The sequence below is a fragment of the Chrysemys picta genome, chromosome 3, assembly GCF_011386835.1.
Source record: "Chrysemys picta bellii isolate R12L10 chromosome 3, ASM1138683v2, whole genome shotgun sequence".
In the NCBI taxonomy this organism is placed as follows: domain Eukaryota; kingdom Metazoa; phylum Chordata; order Testudines; family Emydidae; genus Chrysemys; species Chrysemys picta.
The window spans coordinates 15,541,086-15,558,472 of record NC_088793.1 but is presented as its reverse complement, the minus strand read 5'-3'; the positions used below and the strand labels follow the sequence as shown (position 1 = coordinate 15,558,472).

Here is a 17,387-nt window from a genome sequence, read left to right as displayed (position 1 = left end):
GCATGAGTGATAGCCATGGGGCTGGCAGCCGTAGGGCTGCATTGCACCAGCCCCTTGCCAGGCGATGGTATATTATGACTGGTATCCGTCGTCATCGTATTGGTGTGGCTGTCAATCATGGCCACCTGGGCAGACATGCTACTGTTTCGATGATGATGGCTACCAGTCGTAATATACTATTTTCTGCCAATTGCCCAGTATTGTCTGCTAAGCACCCAGAAGAGGCCGAGGGCGATGCTGGGTGCTGGCGGACGTGGGGCTGGCAGACGTGGGGCTGCATTGCTACACAGCAGCAGCCCCTTGCCTTTTGGCAGATGATGGTATTTTATGATTGGTATCCGTCATCGTCGTACTGGTATGGCTGTCACTCATGCTGCACCGTCGGCTGCCACCTTAAGATGTAAAAAATAGATTTGTTCTGTATTCATATGCTTCCCCTTCCTCCGTGAAATCAATGGCCTGCTAAGCCCAGGGTTTTCATTTTAATCTTTGGGGGGACCATTCTGTGTGACAGTTGTTTGTGTTTCTCCCTGTTCCTGTACCTGTACGCCATGTCGTCACTCGGCCCTCCCTCCCTCCCGCCCTCCCTCCTTCTCCTGGTCCATCAGATACTACTTTCGCGCCTTTTTTCTGACCAGGCGCCATAGCTAGCACTGGGATCATGGAGCCCGCTCAGATCACCGCGGCAATTATGAGCACTATGAACACCACGCGCATTGTCCTGGAGTATATGCAGAGCCAGGACATGCCAAGGCGAAACCCGGACCAGGCGAGGAGGCGATTGCAGCGCGGCGACGAGAGTGATGAGGAAATTGACATGGACATAGACCTCTCACAAGGCACAGGCACCAGCAATGTGGAAATCATGGTGTCACTGGGGCAGGTTGATGCCGTGGAACGCCGATTCTGGGCCCGGGAAACAAGCACAGACTGGTGGGACCGCATCGTGCTGCAGGTATGGGACGATTCCCAGTGGCTGCGAAACTTTCGCATGCGTAAGGGCACTTTCATGGAACTTTGTGACTTGCTGTCCCCTGCCCTGAAACGCCAGGATACCAAGATGAGAGCAGCCCTCACAGTTGAGAAGCGAGTGGCGATAGCCCTGTGGAAGCTTGCAACGCCAGACAGCTACCGGTCAGTCGGGAATCAATTTGGAGTGGGCAAATCTACAGTGGGGGCTGCTGTGATCCAATTTGCCAGGGCAATGAAAGACCTGGTGATAGCAAGGGTAGTGACTCTGGGCAACGTGCAGTCAATAGTGGATGGTTTTGCTGAAATGGGATTCCCAAACTGTGGCGGGGCCATAGACGGAACCCATATCCCTATCTTGTCACCGGAGCACCAAGCCACCGACTACATAAACCGCAAGGGGTACTTTTCAATGCTGCTGCAAGCCCTGGTGGATCACAAGGGACGTTTCACCAACATCAACGTGGGATGGCCGGGAAAGGTACATGATGCTCGCGTCTTCAGGAACTCTGCTCTGTTTCGAAAGCTGGAGGAAGGGACTTTCTTCCCGGACCAGAAAGTGACCATTGGGGATGTTGAAATGCCTATCGTGATCCTTGGGGACCCAGCCTACCCCTTAATGCCATGGCTCATGAAGCCGTACACAGGCAGCCTGGACAGGAGTCAGGACCTGTTCAACTACAGGCTGAGCAAGTGCCGAATGGTGGTGGAATGTGCATTTGGACGTTTAAAAGCGCGCTGGCGCAGCTTACTGACTCGCTCAGACCTCAGCGAAAAGAATATCCCCATTGTTATTGCTACTTGCTGTGCGCTCCACAATATCTGTGAGAGTAAGGGGGAGACCTTTATGGCGGGGTGGGAGGTTGAGGCAACTCGCCTGGCCGCTGATTACGCGCAGCCAGACACCAGGGCGGTTAGAGGAGCACAGCAGGGCGCGGTGCGCATCAGAGAAGCTTTGAAAACGAGTTTTGTGACTGGCCAGGCTACTGTGTGAAACTTCTGTTTGTTTCTCCTTGATGAACCCTCCAAACCCCCCCCACCGACCCGGTTCACTCTACTTCCCTGTAAACCAACCACCCCACCCCACCCTCCCCTCCCGCTTGCAGAGGCAATAAAGTCATTTTTTTTTAACATTCATGCATTCTTTATTAGTTCCTTACAGAGGTAGGGGGATAATTGCCAAGGTAGCCTGGGATGGGTGGGGGAGGAGGGATGGAAAAGGACACACTGCATTTTAAAACTTTAACTCTTATTGAAGGCCAGCCTTCTGATGCTTGGGCGATCATCTGGGGTGGAGTGACTGGGTGGACGGAGGCCCCCCCACCGTGTTCTTGGGCGTCTGGGTGAGGAGGCTATGGAACTTGGGGAGGAGGGCTGTTGGTTACACAGGGGCTGTAGCGGCGGTCTCTGCTCCTGCTGCCTTTCCTGCAACTCAACCATACGCTCGAGCATATCAGTTTGATGCTCCAGCAGACGGAGCATTGCCTCTTGCCGTCTGTCTGCAAGCTGACGCCACCTATCGTCTTCAGCCCGCCACTTGCTCTGTTCTTCCCGCGATTCAGCCCGCCACCTCTCCTCTCGTTCATATTGGGCTTTTCTCATCTCCGTCATTGACTGCCTCCACGCATTCTGCTGTGCTCTATCAGCCTGGGCGGACATCTGCAGCTCCGTGAACATCTCGTCCCTCGTCCTACGTTTTCTCTTTCTAATGTTCACGAGCCTCTGCGAAGGAGAAACATTTGCAGCTGGCGGAGGAGAAGGGAGAGGTGGTTAAAAAAGACACATTTTAGAGAACAATGGGTACACTCTTTCATTACAAGGTCGCATATTTCGGCTTGCAGGCAGCCATCGTAGGCCACAGTGTTTTGGCTTTTTTAACCTTCTTAACATGCGGGAAAGGTTGCAAACAGCAGCGCATTTCCCATATCAAGGATGAATTGGGTTGTCCATTTAAAATGGGGTTTCAATGTAAAAGGAGTGGCTGCGGTTTCCCGGTTAACATGCGGCACAAACACAAGTAAACCCCCCCGCCCCACACACACACACGATTCTCTGGGATGATCACTTCACCCCTCCCCCCACCGCGTGGTTAACAGCGGGGAACATTTCTGGTCAGAAGAGCAGGAACGGGCGCCTCTGAATGTCCCCTTAATAAAATCACCCCATTTCAACCAGGAGAGCTTTCTGGAGATGTCCCTGGAGGATTTCCGCTCCATCCCCATACACGTTAACAGACTTTTCCAGTAGATGTACTGGCCGCGATTGCCAGGGCAAAGTAATCATTAAACACGCTTGCTTTTTTTTTGTAATGTTTACAAATAGTTACAAAGTTACACTCACCAGAGGTCTCCTGTGTGCCCTGAGGGTCTTGGGTGAGTTCGGGGGTTACTGGTTCCAGGTCCAGGGTCACAAACATATCCTGGCTGTTGGGGAAACCGGTTTCTCCGCTTCCTTGCTGCTGTGAGCTACCTACAGTACCTCCATCGTCATCATCCTCCTCGTTCCCCGAACCGTCTTCCCTGTGTGTTTCTCCAGTGAGAGAGTCATAGCACACGGTTGGGGTAGTGGTGGCTGCACCCCCTAGGATCGCATGCAGCTCCGCGTAGTAGCGGCAAGTTTGCGGCTCTGCCCCGGACCTTCCGTTTGCTTCTCTGGCTTTGTGGTAAGCTTGCCGTAGCTCCTTAATTTTCACGCGGCACTGCTGTGTGTCCCTGTTATGGCCTCGGTCCTTCATGGCCTTGGAGATCTTTTCTAATACTTTTCCATTTCTTTTACTGCTACGGAGTTCAGCTATCACTGCTTCATCTCCCCATATGGCGAGCAGATCTCGTACCTCCCGTTCGGTCCATGCTGGAGCTCTTTTGCGATCCTGGGAGGACTCCATCACGGTTACCTGTGCTGATGAGCTCTGCGGGGTCACCTGTGCTCTCCACGCTGGGCAAACAGGAAATGAAATTCAAACCTTCGCGGGTCTTTTCCTGTCTACCTGGTCAGTGCATCTGAGTTGAGAGTGCTGTCCAGAGCGGTCACAATGAAGCACTGTGGGATAGCTCCCGGAGGCCAATAACGTCGAATTCCGTCCACACTACCCCAATTCCGACCCGCAAAGACCGGTTTTATCGCTAATCCCCTCGTCAGAGGTGGTGTAAAGAAACCGGTTTAAAGGACCCTTTAAGTCGAAAGAAAGGGCTTCGTTGTGTGGACGTGTCCAGGCTTAATTCGGTTTAACGCCGCTAAAGTCGACCTAAACCCGTAGTGTAGACCAGGCCTCAGGAGGTCATCTAGTCCAACCCCCTGCTCAAAGCAGGACCAATCCCCAACTAAATCAACATCATCTAGCTCCGACACTTTGCTACCCGTAGCTGTATTTTTAAACTCTCCCACTGTTTGACGTTCAGAATCATATTTGTAAATCTTTCCTTATATACATTATTTAGCAAGGTGATAACTAGGTTGTCCTGCCCGCTTCCCTCCCCCTTCCCTTTTTATACCCTCCAACCTCCCCTTCCCCCTCCACAGCATTCTGTCAAGCAATAGGCCGTAAAATAGTTACCCAGACCAGCAGACAGGCAAGTGCCGTTTGAGAGTAATTTCTGCCCCGAGCATTTCGCCAGGGGCCAAGCAAGCGTGCTCTCTAACTGATCAACCTGGATATTTCATTATTCATTAATTTACTGTTTAACCAAATCCCACTCATTATCAGAGGCAACGCTTGGCAGAGCCCAGCGAACAGTAGCAGTTGGTGTCAGGCGTGGAGAATTGGCCCATTTGATCCTGGGCTGTTTTATTATTCAACACCACTGACTGAGAAAAAGGTCCATGAATAATAAAGAGCCAAAGCGTGTTTGAACTGAGAAGCATGACACAGCCTTACAAAACAGCAGTTAGAAAATTAAAGGCGAGGTGGCCCAGGCTTTGCATTTTTTATTCTGGCTGTGGACACAGACATTTAGATCCTACATTGTTTTATAATAAAATGTAATAACAACAACAATAATAAATGATTAATACCAACAATAACATACATTATCATAATCTCACTAGTTCGTTCCCTTCTGATTCCAATTTTGCATCCCTGGCACACCTAGAACTCCAATTTTTGGTCGTGATCCTGCAACCTCATATACTCCAGCAGCCCCCAGCAGTTTAATAGGATTAGGCTAAGCCTATATTTTCAAAAGTTGCTAGTGAATTGGGGTGCTTCCTTTTTTGGATGGCCAACTCCTGATATCTGACAGGGGCCTGACTTTGAATGGTTGGGCACTTTGTACTTTTGAAAACAAAATCAGGCTCTTTTCAGATGTTCAATATGTGGGATTCCCCAACATGGAGGCACTAAAAATCACTAGTCACGTTTGAAAATTTAGATGGAAAGGGTTTTTTTTGCATAAGAAAGGGTTACACGGTCAAAGAGAGTTTTGGCTGAAGCCAGAATGCTGGAGTGGGTCATTTAATACTTGCAACTGAAATATTCACAAGAGCAAGCCTGGAATAACCACAACAAAAACAAGTCACCCACACAAAGCACCCCAAAGCCCTTTAAAATAGAAGAATATCTATTTTGGTGATGAGGATACTAAAATATTCCCCTTGGTCATTCTACAATGAAGACTCTCTTTGGTCTTTCTACACTGGTGTAATTCCACTGAAATCAACAAAGTAACAGCAGGGTGAATCTGGCTCTCTTTCTGCTGATCCCTGCTGTTGACTTTGCTAGGCACACCACTCTTTGCCTGCCCCCTTGTGATATCACTTTTGGCTCAGGCACTGGTTGAGGGTCCTGGCTGGGATGTAGGAGGAGAGGAGCCCCTCCTCCATGCATAGAGTGGAGATTCAGGAGGTAGGATGGTTGAATGTGGAGTGGTAATTGCAGGAACCAGTGTAATTTATCATCACATATTAATCCTGGTCAGGATCAACAAAGATGTCCCAACTGATCTAGGTTTGGTTGATTTGGCTCAGTTGTGGCTAATTTTACCCTGCACCACATGTCTCTCTTTATTTGTGGCCTAGCATTCAGTAAAGGCATCTCTGAATAGGCCATGTGTCTTCTATTGTGGCAGCAGGCCTATAGTCATAGACCTGGCCAAATCCTGCAGTCTATTCTCAAGCAGAACTACTATGAATTTCAATGGGATTTCTATTTGAATAAGGACTGGTGGATCCAGCCCACTGCAAGGAACAAGTTGTAGAAATATTCTAAATTTAGAAATATAAAATAATGAATATCACTGCAGCAAAAACTGTTTGAGTCAAAGTAGCATTTTATTTTTTCCCCAATGCTACTTGACAAGGATCAGAGGGTCCATTTGAATAAGCAATTGGAAATTTGGCTGTTTATCCAGAGCTTTGCTTATCTCTCTGAATCAAAATTTGTGTAGAAATCTCTCAAGAGCAGGACGTCTTGCCAGATTTCAGAGGCTTCTACGTCCAGTCTGGAAGCTGGAAGAGCAATGGAACAGGAAAACTGTGGGTGGAAGGAGCTTAAAGAACTGCAAAAATAAATAAATAAATGGTTCAGATCAAACGTATTTCTAAGCACGGGTGAAAATTCAATGGTGTGTTTGTGCATAATTCCTATTTTTCTGATTTGATTCACTCCATCCATAATATTCTACATCACTGTGCAAGTTCATGGATTTAAATGTCATAAGTGCAGATAACCCTTCCTCTGACTTTTGGCCTAGACTGTAATCAGGTCTAATAGCCCAGAGGTCAGCCTGCTGGTGTTGCATTTTGCCAGAATAAGTTTTGTAGGACCAGGGCAAATTGCCATTGAAATTAACAGAAGCTGCCTGGGCCCAAGGCCTTTCAATAGCAAAATTGTGGGCTCAAGAAAGGGAATAGATAGTCTCTTGGGTAGTCTTATGGTTATGGTCAAGGTGCTGCACTGGGACTAAGAAGATCAGGATCTAATTCCCCACTCCACCACAAACCTCCTGTGTGATCTTGGGCAAATCACGCTCTCTCTGTGGCCAGGTTCCTCATCTATGAAATGGGAATAACAATACTTCTTTTCCCCAAAGGCATATTGTGCTGAAGAACTCATTAATGGTTGTGAGAGGCCCATGCGCTATGGTGATAAGGGGCCCTTTTCCCTAAGCTTTGTCTGTCTTGTCTATTTAGTTTATTAGTTCTTCAGGGAAGGGACTGCCTTACTGTGTTTGTACAGTACCTAGCATAATGGAACCCTGATCTTGGTTAGTTGCCATCATACTGAAATTATTCGTTTATTATAATTAATATTACTAGCAGTAGCAGTATCTAAGTACTGATCGTAGTATCTAGCAGTATAGGAAGGTAACAAACCCCAGGGGGTATTTTGCTGTGAGGGAGGCATTGCTTGGGGACAGTCGCCCTCCATGATTACTGGTAGCAAACTGTGTTTGCTTTATTTTCTATGTGGTCAAAATTGTAGAGGAAGGTCTGGCTTTTCCTGTGTGTTCCTGAATATGACAAGCAGGCATGTGCGTCCAATGAGGGCTATTGACTGTAAGTGGATGTGAATGTGAGGGAAGGATTACATTGTAGGTGCAGAATTGCTGGTTTAATTGAATGTGATTGTAATTAAGTGTGGGTGTACTATTGGTAGTATAACTGAATGGGAGTGTGAGGGTGTGATTTTAATTAGGTGTGGGTGTAACTTTGTGAGTATAACTGAATGTGAGTGTTGGGGAGTGGGTATGTAACTGAATGTGAAAGTGTCTGAGTTAGTATATGTTAATGGTGGTAAGAGGGGATGATTGTAATTGAAGGTGAGAGTAGTATTAAGAGGGAGGCTGAATGTATATGTGACTGAATAGACGTGTGGTGGAATGATTGTTATGAATGTGGGTACAGCGATATGACCGTGACAGAGTGACTGCCAATTGATGTCTCTGTAGCTGAAGCATGTGTGATATGTGTGTGTATAAACACAGCCAAAGTTCAACTGTGGTTTTCTGCAATGAAGTGTTCGATTGTACAACCCTGATGTTGGTGAGCATAGTAAGAAATAGTCTCATTGACTTTAATGGGGGTAGATATATTGATAAGTGCTTAGCACCTTGAGAAAAAGTTGACAAAATCAGGCTCAAATTGAACATATATTAGTGAAACCAGTTGTGATTAGGGTTGGGCTACTCCCCAAATATTGCCTGTTTGCACAAATAAAACACGTAACGTACTTTTGCTGTGTTCATACTCCCATTGTGTTAGTTTCCCATCAGCATAGACAGCACATTTTCTACAGGAATCTTTGTGGAAACAGAATTTCAAGTGACTGCAACAGGACATTTGTGGCAAGTGCATTTTCAACTCTTAAAAATGAGTACTTGCATCTGAAACTTGTTAGTAAGGGTACATCTACACTGCAAGTGAATGTGTGGTTGTAGCATGTGGTAGCTTCAATCTAGCTAACACACATAACAATGTAGACATGGTGGTGTGGTCTTCACCATGGGTTAGCATCCAGAGTACAAGCCTACTGGGATCTTGGGTACACACTTTGGTTGCTAGCCTGTGCAGAAGCCCATGGTACCATGTCTACACTAATATCGTTACCCCAGTTAGCTAGATTAAAGCTAGCACCTGCCTGTACTACAACCACACTTTCACTTGCATTGTAGACATACCCTAAAAGTTACAATCATCCAATCAGGGAACAGAAATAACAACAAATACACTGTGTCTCCAATCAAAACTAACCAGCACAGCTCGAATTTCAAATATGAAATACAATGAACTGCTCCTGGATTATCTCCAGACTAAGGTTTATTCATTGAAATTATTTGTCAAATGATTTCAAATAATGAATACTTTGTAACCTTGGAGACCATTCATGAACATAAAAAGAAGGTGAATTAACCAAATAATTCTTCTTTGCTACAAATTATTTGCTCAGCTCTAGTGGTTTGTGTGCCTGCATATTGAGCTCATTGTTATTGCCAATACACTGACGTTACTTATTTTTTGGAGTTCTTAGTACTGCCTCACACAGAGATGTACACACATTTCTTTTCATATACCTTAAGGTTTATCTACACTTGGAAATATACCGAAATAGCTATTCCAGAATAGTTATTTTGGTATCACCACCCATGTAGACACTCTTATTCTGGAATTAGAGTGCCTGAATCAGAAATCAGAAAAAAGGCCTTCCTATTCCAAAATAAGAGTATCTTAATGGGTAAAGAGTATCTTCAACTTTATGTTGAAATAAGTATTCCAAATTGGGAATAATGATTCTGGAATAGCTCTTTTGGTAAATTTCCAAGTGTAGACAAGCCCTTAGAAAGGTAGTGTAGGGGCCCAGGCAGGAGTCAGGAGTTATGGAATCTATTTCCACACTTACTACTAGCCCGCGGAAGCCCTTCATCCCTCAGTTCTTCCATAAATGGGGATAATAATACATACCATCCTTTGTGAATCACTTTGAGGTCTACAGACAAAAAAAAAACACTATACAAAAGCTAAATATTATTATAGTTTTACAAGCAGATTGATAAGTATTCACGACTTTTATACCATCTCTGCAGAATCCTATTCTACTTGAAGTAAGACACATCTGAGAATTTCATTTATGACACCTAATTCAATACTAAGTAGAGGCCCAAGCTGAACAATACCGATCTGGATCCAGAATTCGGCATCCCCCCCATGTCACGGTGCACAAATCTGAGGATGTCCAAATGTCATAAGATTTATCTGTGTAACCCTGAGTTCAGAGGTTTCTGTACCAAAGTGTTAGGTGCATACTTTGGGCCTGATGCCGAGAGGAGCTCATTTCTCTGACCCCCAAAGTAGGATAGTAGTTATCCTAATAGATAAGGATGTGTGTGTGCTCTCCTATTGTACTTGTGTTGCACTCTGCTATTTATAGCTCACTAGATGCCTTTTTGGCTTTGAATCATCTGCAGAGCTGAGCACAGGCATAAGGAAATGTGAAGTAACCAGAAAAAAGGCACTGTGACAGGTGCTATGGTTTAAAGAGGGGACATGTCCTAAAATAGGGATGTTTGCTATCAGTTTGGAAACACAATGCTATGGAGAGTAGCAGCAAGCAGCAGCAGCGAAAATCCTCAATGGCCTGTTGTACCTCTGAAAAAGCTGTAGAACATTTTACATATGTTGGACACATAAAGTCTTTGCTTCAGTAGACCCAGTTATTAGTGTCTGGGCTTGAGTGCCTACAACTTCCATGGATGTTAACTAGAGCTGTGGCTATAAAACCACTGATTCTCTGATTCTGCACCAATTCAAGCCAGTGGCACAGTTCCTACTGACATCAGAGGTGTACGATTGGGTCCTTCAGACATCAGTCTTGAAGAATGAATCACTGCAGATTTCTATAAAGGTTTCAAAGGGAAATGAACTGATTATAAATAACATGCTTGGGGAAAGTAGTTTCAGTTCCAGACCAACCTCATGAACAGAATCACTGATGTTCTCCCTGGCAAGCCTGGAGTTAAGTCTGCTGCAGATTTGTTGATGAGGTTGACTGAGGTTTGCACCACACATAAGAAATACAGTTGGAAAAGCATCATCCTGGGGGGCTATAATCCTAGTTGTGATAAAGGTGTTGAGAGCTTTATATTTCCTGACAGCAAGATCTTTCCATAAAGTGAACAGGAGGAGGGATATTACTGGGGTTAGCCAGCGAGTTATTTAAAATTTCTGGAAGCTATGGTGAGACTAGTCAGATTACTATACTCAAGAGGTCAAAACTAAGTTTTCTTCTGATCTTTCTTATGATGGGATGAAAGGAAGGATTGACAATGTCCTTCTCAGGTCATGCATTCTTTGTACCAACAGCAATAATATCAGACAAGACTCTCAGCATCTGAACAAGGGTGGCAGCAGCAGCAGAAGCAGTCGCAGACTCCAGAAAAAGTTCTCTGCTCTCCTGAAGACCAAAATGTGAGCATGTTTTGTGCAGAATAGGGCACAACACCTGGTTCATATCTGTACATTGAAATTATAGGACCCAGTTTTGCAAAGCACTTGCACAAATGCACAACATTCAGCACATTTGACTTCAGTTGGACTACTCCGGCGCTCAAAGTTATGCATGTACGTAATCCAAGCCATAACATGCTTCCCATTTAATTTAGAAGATCCATGGAACAACAGCTTTCACATGATAATAACAATAATACTTAGCCTTTATATGTAACTTGGCATACTCAAAGAACTTCACAAACATTAACTAACTAATGGCTAATACCTAGTATTTTTGAAGAGCAATATGGTATTCTGCATACCACACAAATATTGTCTAAAAATAAACATTTGGGTACAGGCTCAATCTAGGGAAAAGTAGAGATAACCAGGTCTGTAATTGACTGAAAAAAATGTCTTGCCCTTTCCAGACCTAATCACAGTTAGATCCTCCCACTTCTTCCATCAGTAATTTGGAATTAAATGTAGAAAAGTGAATACATTAAATGCATGCATAGTAATGTTTTGATCTTCTCTTCCTTTCTTTTCTTTGTCCATTTTCCCCTTCACTCTTCCCTTTCTTTCTTTCTTTCTTTCTTTCTTTCTTTCTTTCTTTCTTTCTTTCTTTCTTTCTTTCTTTCTTTCCCCCATCTACTTAAGTGTAACCCTTCAGTTACATTTTTACTCCACCTTCATAGTCTACCTTAAAAATTATGAGAAGGCAGCAGTTAAAGATGAAGTCCTGTCCTCAGTGATGACAATGGAAGTTTTACTATTGTCTTCTGTGGGGCCAGGATGTCACCCTAAGTTTCCATGTTTGGCAGGTAAAAACTTATTAAAAAAGGGGGCTTGCTGCTATCCTGCCACTGATGTGAATTTCAGTCCATTTAAGTTCTGAGCTTAACAGAGGTTGTGAGGCTGATTTCTACATGATGGCGTTGACATCAGCTTTGCCATTCAAGCCCCTGAAAATTTAGCTAGCTGTCATCCTGTTTGGAGAAAAGACAATGTGAAAGCTTCACAAGTAAGAAAATATTCAAGGGTATATCCAATCTGATGACAATTTTTGGACATGGAGAAACACTAGGAAACTCAGAAGTCCAGTTACATTGTATTATTTCAGGCATAAGGGTGTCTATTATGGGGATCTTCAAGTTATTATCCCACCACATTTAAAACAACAAATGATGGAACAACCTCATGCTGGACACTGCAGTGAGGTTCCTCTATGGGTGACGTTTCCCAAATATAGTGAAGAGAAGACAAAAGTGTGTTACTCTATCTCAGTGTAAGGAATATTATTTAATGGGCACGACTGCATCTGTGGTCAGAGCCTGAGAATCCCAAGCAGTGCCTTCAAAATGGATTTTGCTAGCCTTTTCAAAGGATCTTGATGGTCATTGACATGTACTCAGAAGAGTCAGCAGATCTGTGTGATGTGTTATCCAGAAACTGCATGAGAAGTTTAGCCATTATGACTTATCAGAACTGACAACCAAAGACAATAAACCTAAGCTTCTTTCTGATGAGTCTATCAGAACTTTTATGAAGATGAATGGTGGTATCATATCAGTGCAGTGTGGTACCAGTCAGCTACTAACCGTCTAGCACAAAGATTTATTTAAACAGTAAAACAAGGCTTGCATAGTTAATACGATACATAGCTTAATCACAGACACCTGGATCATTTCTTATCATTTTACTGAAACATAGCCAGTAATTGTGACAGTACAAAGAAGTCTCCAGCACCTGTAATAGTCAGAGAGCAGTTGATTACCTGTTTTGACTTGCTGAAATCTTTGAGGACGACACAAGTTCAAGAACAATGGACACAAGTAGGCCAAGCGTAGATATGAGTAGCATTTATGAATCAGGACCAGGACTAACTTATAATCATGTTACAAAGGGTTCCCACTGTGAACATTGCTGAGACAAGTTCAGTATTAAATGCACAGGACATGCAGATCAATTTTTAGCAGGAGCTACAGCACCTTCATGGGATGAATCAGCTTGAAAGGTCAAGATGAAGCATCTTTTGCATCCTCTTCATTAATGGAATCAACTGAAGACGTTGTACCATTGTGACACTCTGTACCTCAGAGTAGCCCCCTGGAGCCCCCATATTCACCGTCATATCATTATGATATGTTTTGTACAACGTATACCTTGTGAGGTATAATTTTAAAAGTATCAATCTGTTGAACATTAATATCCTGTTCATTGTATGTGCTATCATTATATGTGGAGTTATGAAGTATTGCTGTATGTGTCACTGAAATATGTTGTGAGGTTGGGAACACCCACAAGCTTTTCAGGTAAAACAAAGGAACAGCCATCAATAGGCAGACAGTCATTAATGACTCATTAACACACAATCCACTATCCCAGAGATTTCCCGGAGAAGGCATGTACACCCTGGGAGTGGATTTAGGCTAGATCTACACTAGATACCTTACAGAGGCACAGCTATACCAATGCAGCTGCTCATCTGTAAGATCCCCCGTGTAGCTGATGGTAGAGAACTCTCATATTGACATAGTTAATATAGCTGTCCCTCAGGGGAGGGATAGCTCAGTGGTTTGAGCATTGGCCTACTAAACCCAGGGTTATTAGTTCAATCCTTGAGGGGGCCACTTAGGGATTGGGGGCAAAATTGGAACTTGGTCCTGCTAGTGAAGATAGGGGACTGGATGTGATGACCTTCTGGGGTCCCTTCCAGTTCTAGGAAATAGGATATCTCCATATATTATTAGTATAAACCACCCTCAACGAGCAGCGGTAGCTATGTCGATGGGAGAGCATTTCCCGCTGACATAGCGCTGTCCACACCTATGCTTCTGTCGGTGTCAACTATGTCATTTAGGGGGAGTTTTTCACACTCCTGAGTGACATAAGTTATACCAACAAAAGTGCTCGGGTAGATGTAGCCTAGCACATGTCACAGTGAGGATCTTTCTAGCAGCTGGAAGAAAGTATACAAGAGGGAGAGAGACATCCTCACTTGGCCTCTCTTCCCCCCATCTCAACACCTGGAAGAAGGTCTGGAAGAAAAAGACTTTGAACTGCGGGAGTTTGGTTCCAGGCTGGAAAAGGGTCCAGTCTGTGTACTGAAGCACTGTAAGCTGCTTGTACCATCTGTAAGGGGTGAGAAAAGCTGTTTGGTTCAGCTCTTGCTTAGTGTAAAAGTTTAGGACTTAGAATGCGTGTTTACATTTCATTTTCTTAAGGTAACTGTCTCTGACCTTTATGCCTACCACTTATAATCACTTAAAATCTATCTTTCTGTAGTTAATAAACATATCTTAATGTTTCAGCCTTACCAGTGAGTTTGTCTAAAGAACTTAAGAAATCTCAGGTTACAAAGCCTGGGGCATGTCCACTTTCCTTTGATGAAGTGGCGAACTAGATAATAGGCTTACACTGGCCAGGGTTCTGATTAGTGGAAAACGGGTGCAAGACTGGGGAGCTGTGGGGAATTGGCTGGTGCCTCCCTGTTGATGGTTCATTAGTGCCTGGGAGATCATTCATATAACTCTGCTGGTTGTGTTCCTGCCTGAGGATGTCTGTGTGAGCGCAGTGCCTGTCAGAGGATGGTTGCTTGACATCAGCAGCACAATGTGAGAGGCAGCCCAGGTTGGTGGGTTTGGAGGGATCAGCAGTCCCACAGTCCAGGTTGTACCCTGGGGACCCCGTTACAACCATGTTCTCTTTACAAATCAGTAACTGATTCCACCACTGTGACACTTATTTTGCTGCAATATACATTGATGTAATATCCAGCACACATTGGACAAGAGTCAGAAGGCCTCCCCAGCATTTGCAGTTGTAGTTATCAGTCTCCAAGAGACACTTTAAGGAAGCCTACCTGATTTTTTTAGTTCTAAGCATTCCCATGCTTTGGTGATGGTGCAAGGTAAATATCTACACAGACACTAATTCAGCAAGGTACATACCTAACTTTAAGCAAATGAATAATCCCATGGAGTTTAATAGTGTTTTATTGAATGAATGCAGTAGATAGAAAAAATGATAGAAAAAACTATTCCTTTTAGTAGCAAGGAAGATATCACCTATTGATATTCTCTGTGGTTTTCCATTGAATGACTTGTCTGCCATGACAATCAATCCTAAATATTTAAGGGATTGTAGCAGGTATCTTATGGCTTTATGAGTTGAAGAAAAAAATAATAATTAAAAAGAAATGTATTACTGGCCTGTGGCTGTTGTGACTTTTATTTATTTGAGAAACTAAGTTGGAAACTCAAGAGGACATAGTAGGAGAGTAACAGCAGCTCAGGGAATTGCAGGAAGGTCAGTACCTGCCTATGTGTGACGGTGGGAAATGATCTTGGTATGCCATGCTAATATCTGCTACCCTTCTTGTAATTATATAATAAAATGTGAGCCCTGTTCTATGAAGGGATCAAACTGTATTGTTTATATCCTATGTTAAATTTCACTTAGACAAATTATCATATGTAGATATTATATCATATGCCATAGATACAACGGTCTGTTACAACATTGCCTTCTCCCACTTGTGCACCCTCCACCAAAGCTGGTTACGACTACAGCCCCTACTCATGGGATCTGCAGAGATTTCTTCATCAGTGCATCCCTGGGGTCCCACATATTTCAAGAGGGGCGGAGAGGAGGACGTGGAGGTACACTCTGAAGAAGCAGTTTGCAAAGGTGGGTGCAATCTGCACACCAAATATCTCAGGAGGCATCAGGACTCCCTGACTCATGGCTATGCTTAAATGTCACAATCCAGGCCTATATATGTGGGGCCTGAGTCTGCGAGGTGCTGTGAGTGCTTCCTGCAAGGTGCTGAACACCCTCCGCTTGTACTGACTTTGATGAGAATTGAAAAAAAGTCAGCATCTTTCAGGATCAGGCCAACAGTCAGCAATGCCCAGTCTGCATACCTCTGTATATCCCCAAAGCCATTCCCTCAAATGGTCATCTTATTAGCTTGAACTGAATGGGAGGAGATCCTGTGCACCCGTCACTAGTTACATCCTAAAGCACTACAGGTGTCAGGAGCCAGGCAAACATTTTTAAAGTGCTGCTTAACAGTTCTTGAAATTGAAAGCAGTTGTGATCTGTTTTATGGCCAGCACAATAAGAATTATGGTACCCAATTTATCTTTAACTAATATGATGCCAGAAACGTATCCTAATTTTCGTTATACTGAAATAAACTGTTAACATCCGTTATTTTTCCCCCTGTAAGCATCAGCGCAGCAATTCTTTTGTATCTGGAATGTAAATGAAAGAGAAAGTATGTTGTTAAATGAATAATCCATTTAGAAACACACTCTTGGTTGCTAAAATAATCAAAGTTGTTACAGGGTCTGATCCAGCGCTCACTGCAATCAATAGCAAAACTCTAATTGAGTTCAATGGGAGCAGTATCTGGCCTTAATTCCTTTGGTGCTATCATTGTAATATAATTGATTCACATTATTGTTATAGAGCAGGTTCCTATTATTTTTCATGTAGACGCATGCATTGCAACAGATTAGAATGGCTCAGATTCAGTAAAAAGCAACAGAGGGTCCTGTGGCACCTTTAGGACTAACAGATGTATTGGAGCATAAGCTTTCGTGGGTGAATGCCCGCTTCGTCGGATGCATGTGACGAAGCGGGCATTCACCCACGAAAGCTTATGATCCAATACATCTGTTAGTCTTAAAGGTCCCACAGGACTCTCTGTTGCTTTTTACAGGTCCAGACTAACATGGCTACCCCTCAGCTTCAGTGCAGCTCTTTCATAGCTTGTCATAGGAATGTGGCTTTAGTGCCATGACTGGAGTATCATTTTCCTTGTGATATGTGCACAAATGAATAGGAGTTGCTTGGAAATAACTGGACCAAATCTTCATTCTCCTCACACAAGGCCTGTGTATAACAAGGGCTTTGCAAGTACAAATTACATCACTGTTGAGAGGGATTGAATCTCTCTCCGTGTGCAAGAAAAGGACACAGCTTGGCTAAAGTTACGGCTTCTGAGTATAAGAGGATTAGTAAGCACAGTCCGCTGCACTTCCTGCTATGCAAGGTTTGGGACTAGTGCCATATTCCTCCACTGTGCTGTCCCATCAACAAAGATTCTTGTCACTGTCCCATGCAGAGGTCTGCACTGTAGCACTCAGAGAACGATGGCGTATCCAGATCTATGGAGTCTCGCTTCTTTTTGGGGCCTGACCAATTAACTTCAAAGGGACTTGGACTGGGCTCTAGGTGGCCCGGCTTCCAATAAATGATCATGTATATTTAATGCAATTGGGGTCTTGAGAACCCTTAGAGGGTTTAGGTCTTTGCAATTTGCTCTTCTTATTCCTGGTACAAAAGAAGGGATGGTGAGTGTAGCTCTTACATAAGGTGAAGTACGTGTTTCAGCTTCCGATTACATAGGAGGCCAAGAACCTCTTATTCAGTTGGAGCCTCACCCACATTCCTAGGGATGGGATTGACATTAAAAATGAGCAAGACTC

At 44.0% G+C, this 17,387-nt stretch overlaps 2 protein-coding genes across 3 annotated transcripts in view; one reads left to right on the top strand and one right to left on the bottom strand.

The window, feature by feature from the left end:
- The window catches only part of TFAP2B (transcription factor AP-2 beta), a 54,983-nt gene extending 40,779 nt beyond the window's left edge, over positions 1-14,204 (top strand). The window contains exons 9-10 of one of the 2 annotated variants that reach the window (XR_010599357.1): positions 10,762-10,866; positions 11,548-14,204. The gene's annotated coding sequence lies outside the window, so the exon portion shown is untranslated. Of the gene's footprint in view, positions 1-10,761 lie in introns of both variants that reach the window. The other variant, XM_024101082.3, reaches the window with a different exon arrangement.
- LOC135982160 (uncharacterized) lies at positions 2,090-3,978 on the bottom strand. The gene is made up of 2 exons (XM_065587495.1): positions 3,310-3,978; positions 2,090-2,714 (listed from the first exon to the last, which is right to left on the bottom strand). The coding sequence occupies exons 1-2, from the start codon at positions 3,851-3,853 to the stop codon at positions 2,212-2,214; spliced, it is 1,047 nt and encodes a 348-aa protein (XP_065443567.1). The 5' UTR covers positions 3,854-3,978; the 3' UTR covers positions 2,090-2,211.
- Positions 14,205-17,387: the final 3,183 nt, after the last annotated feature.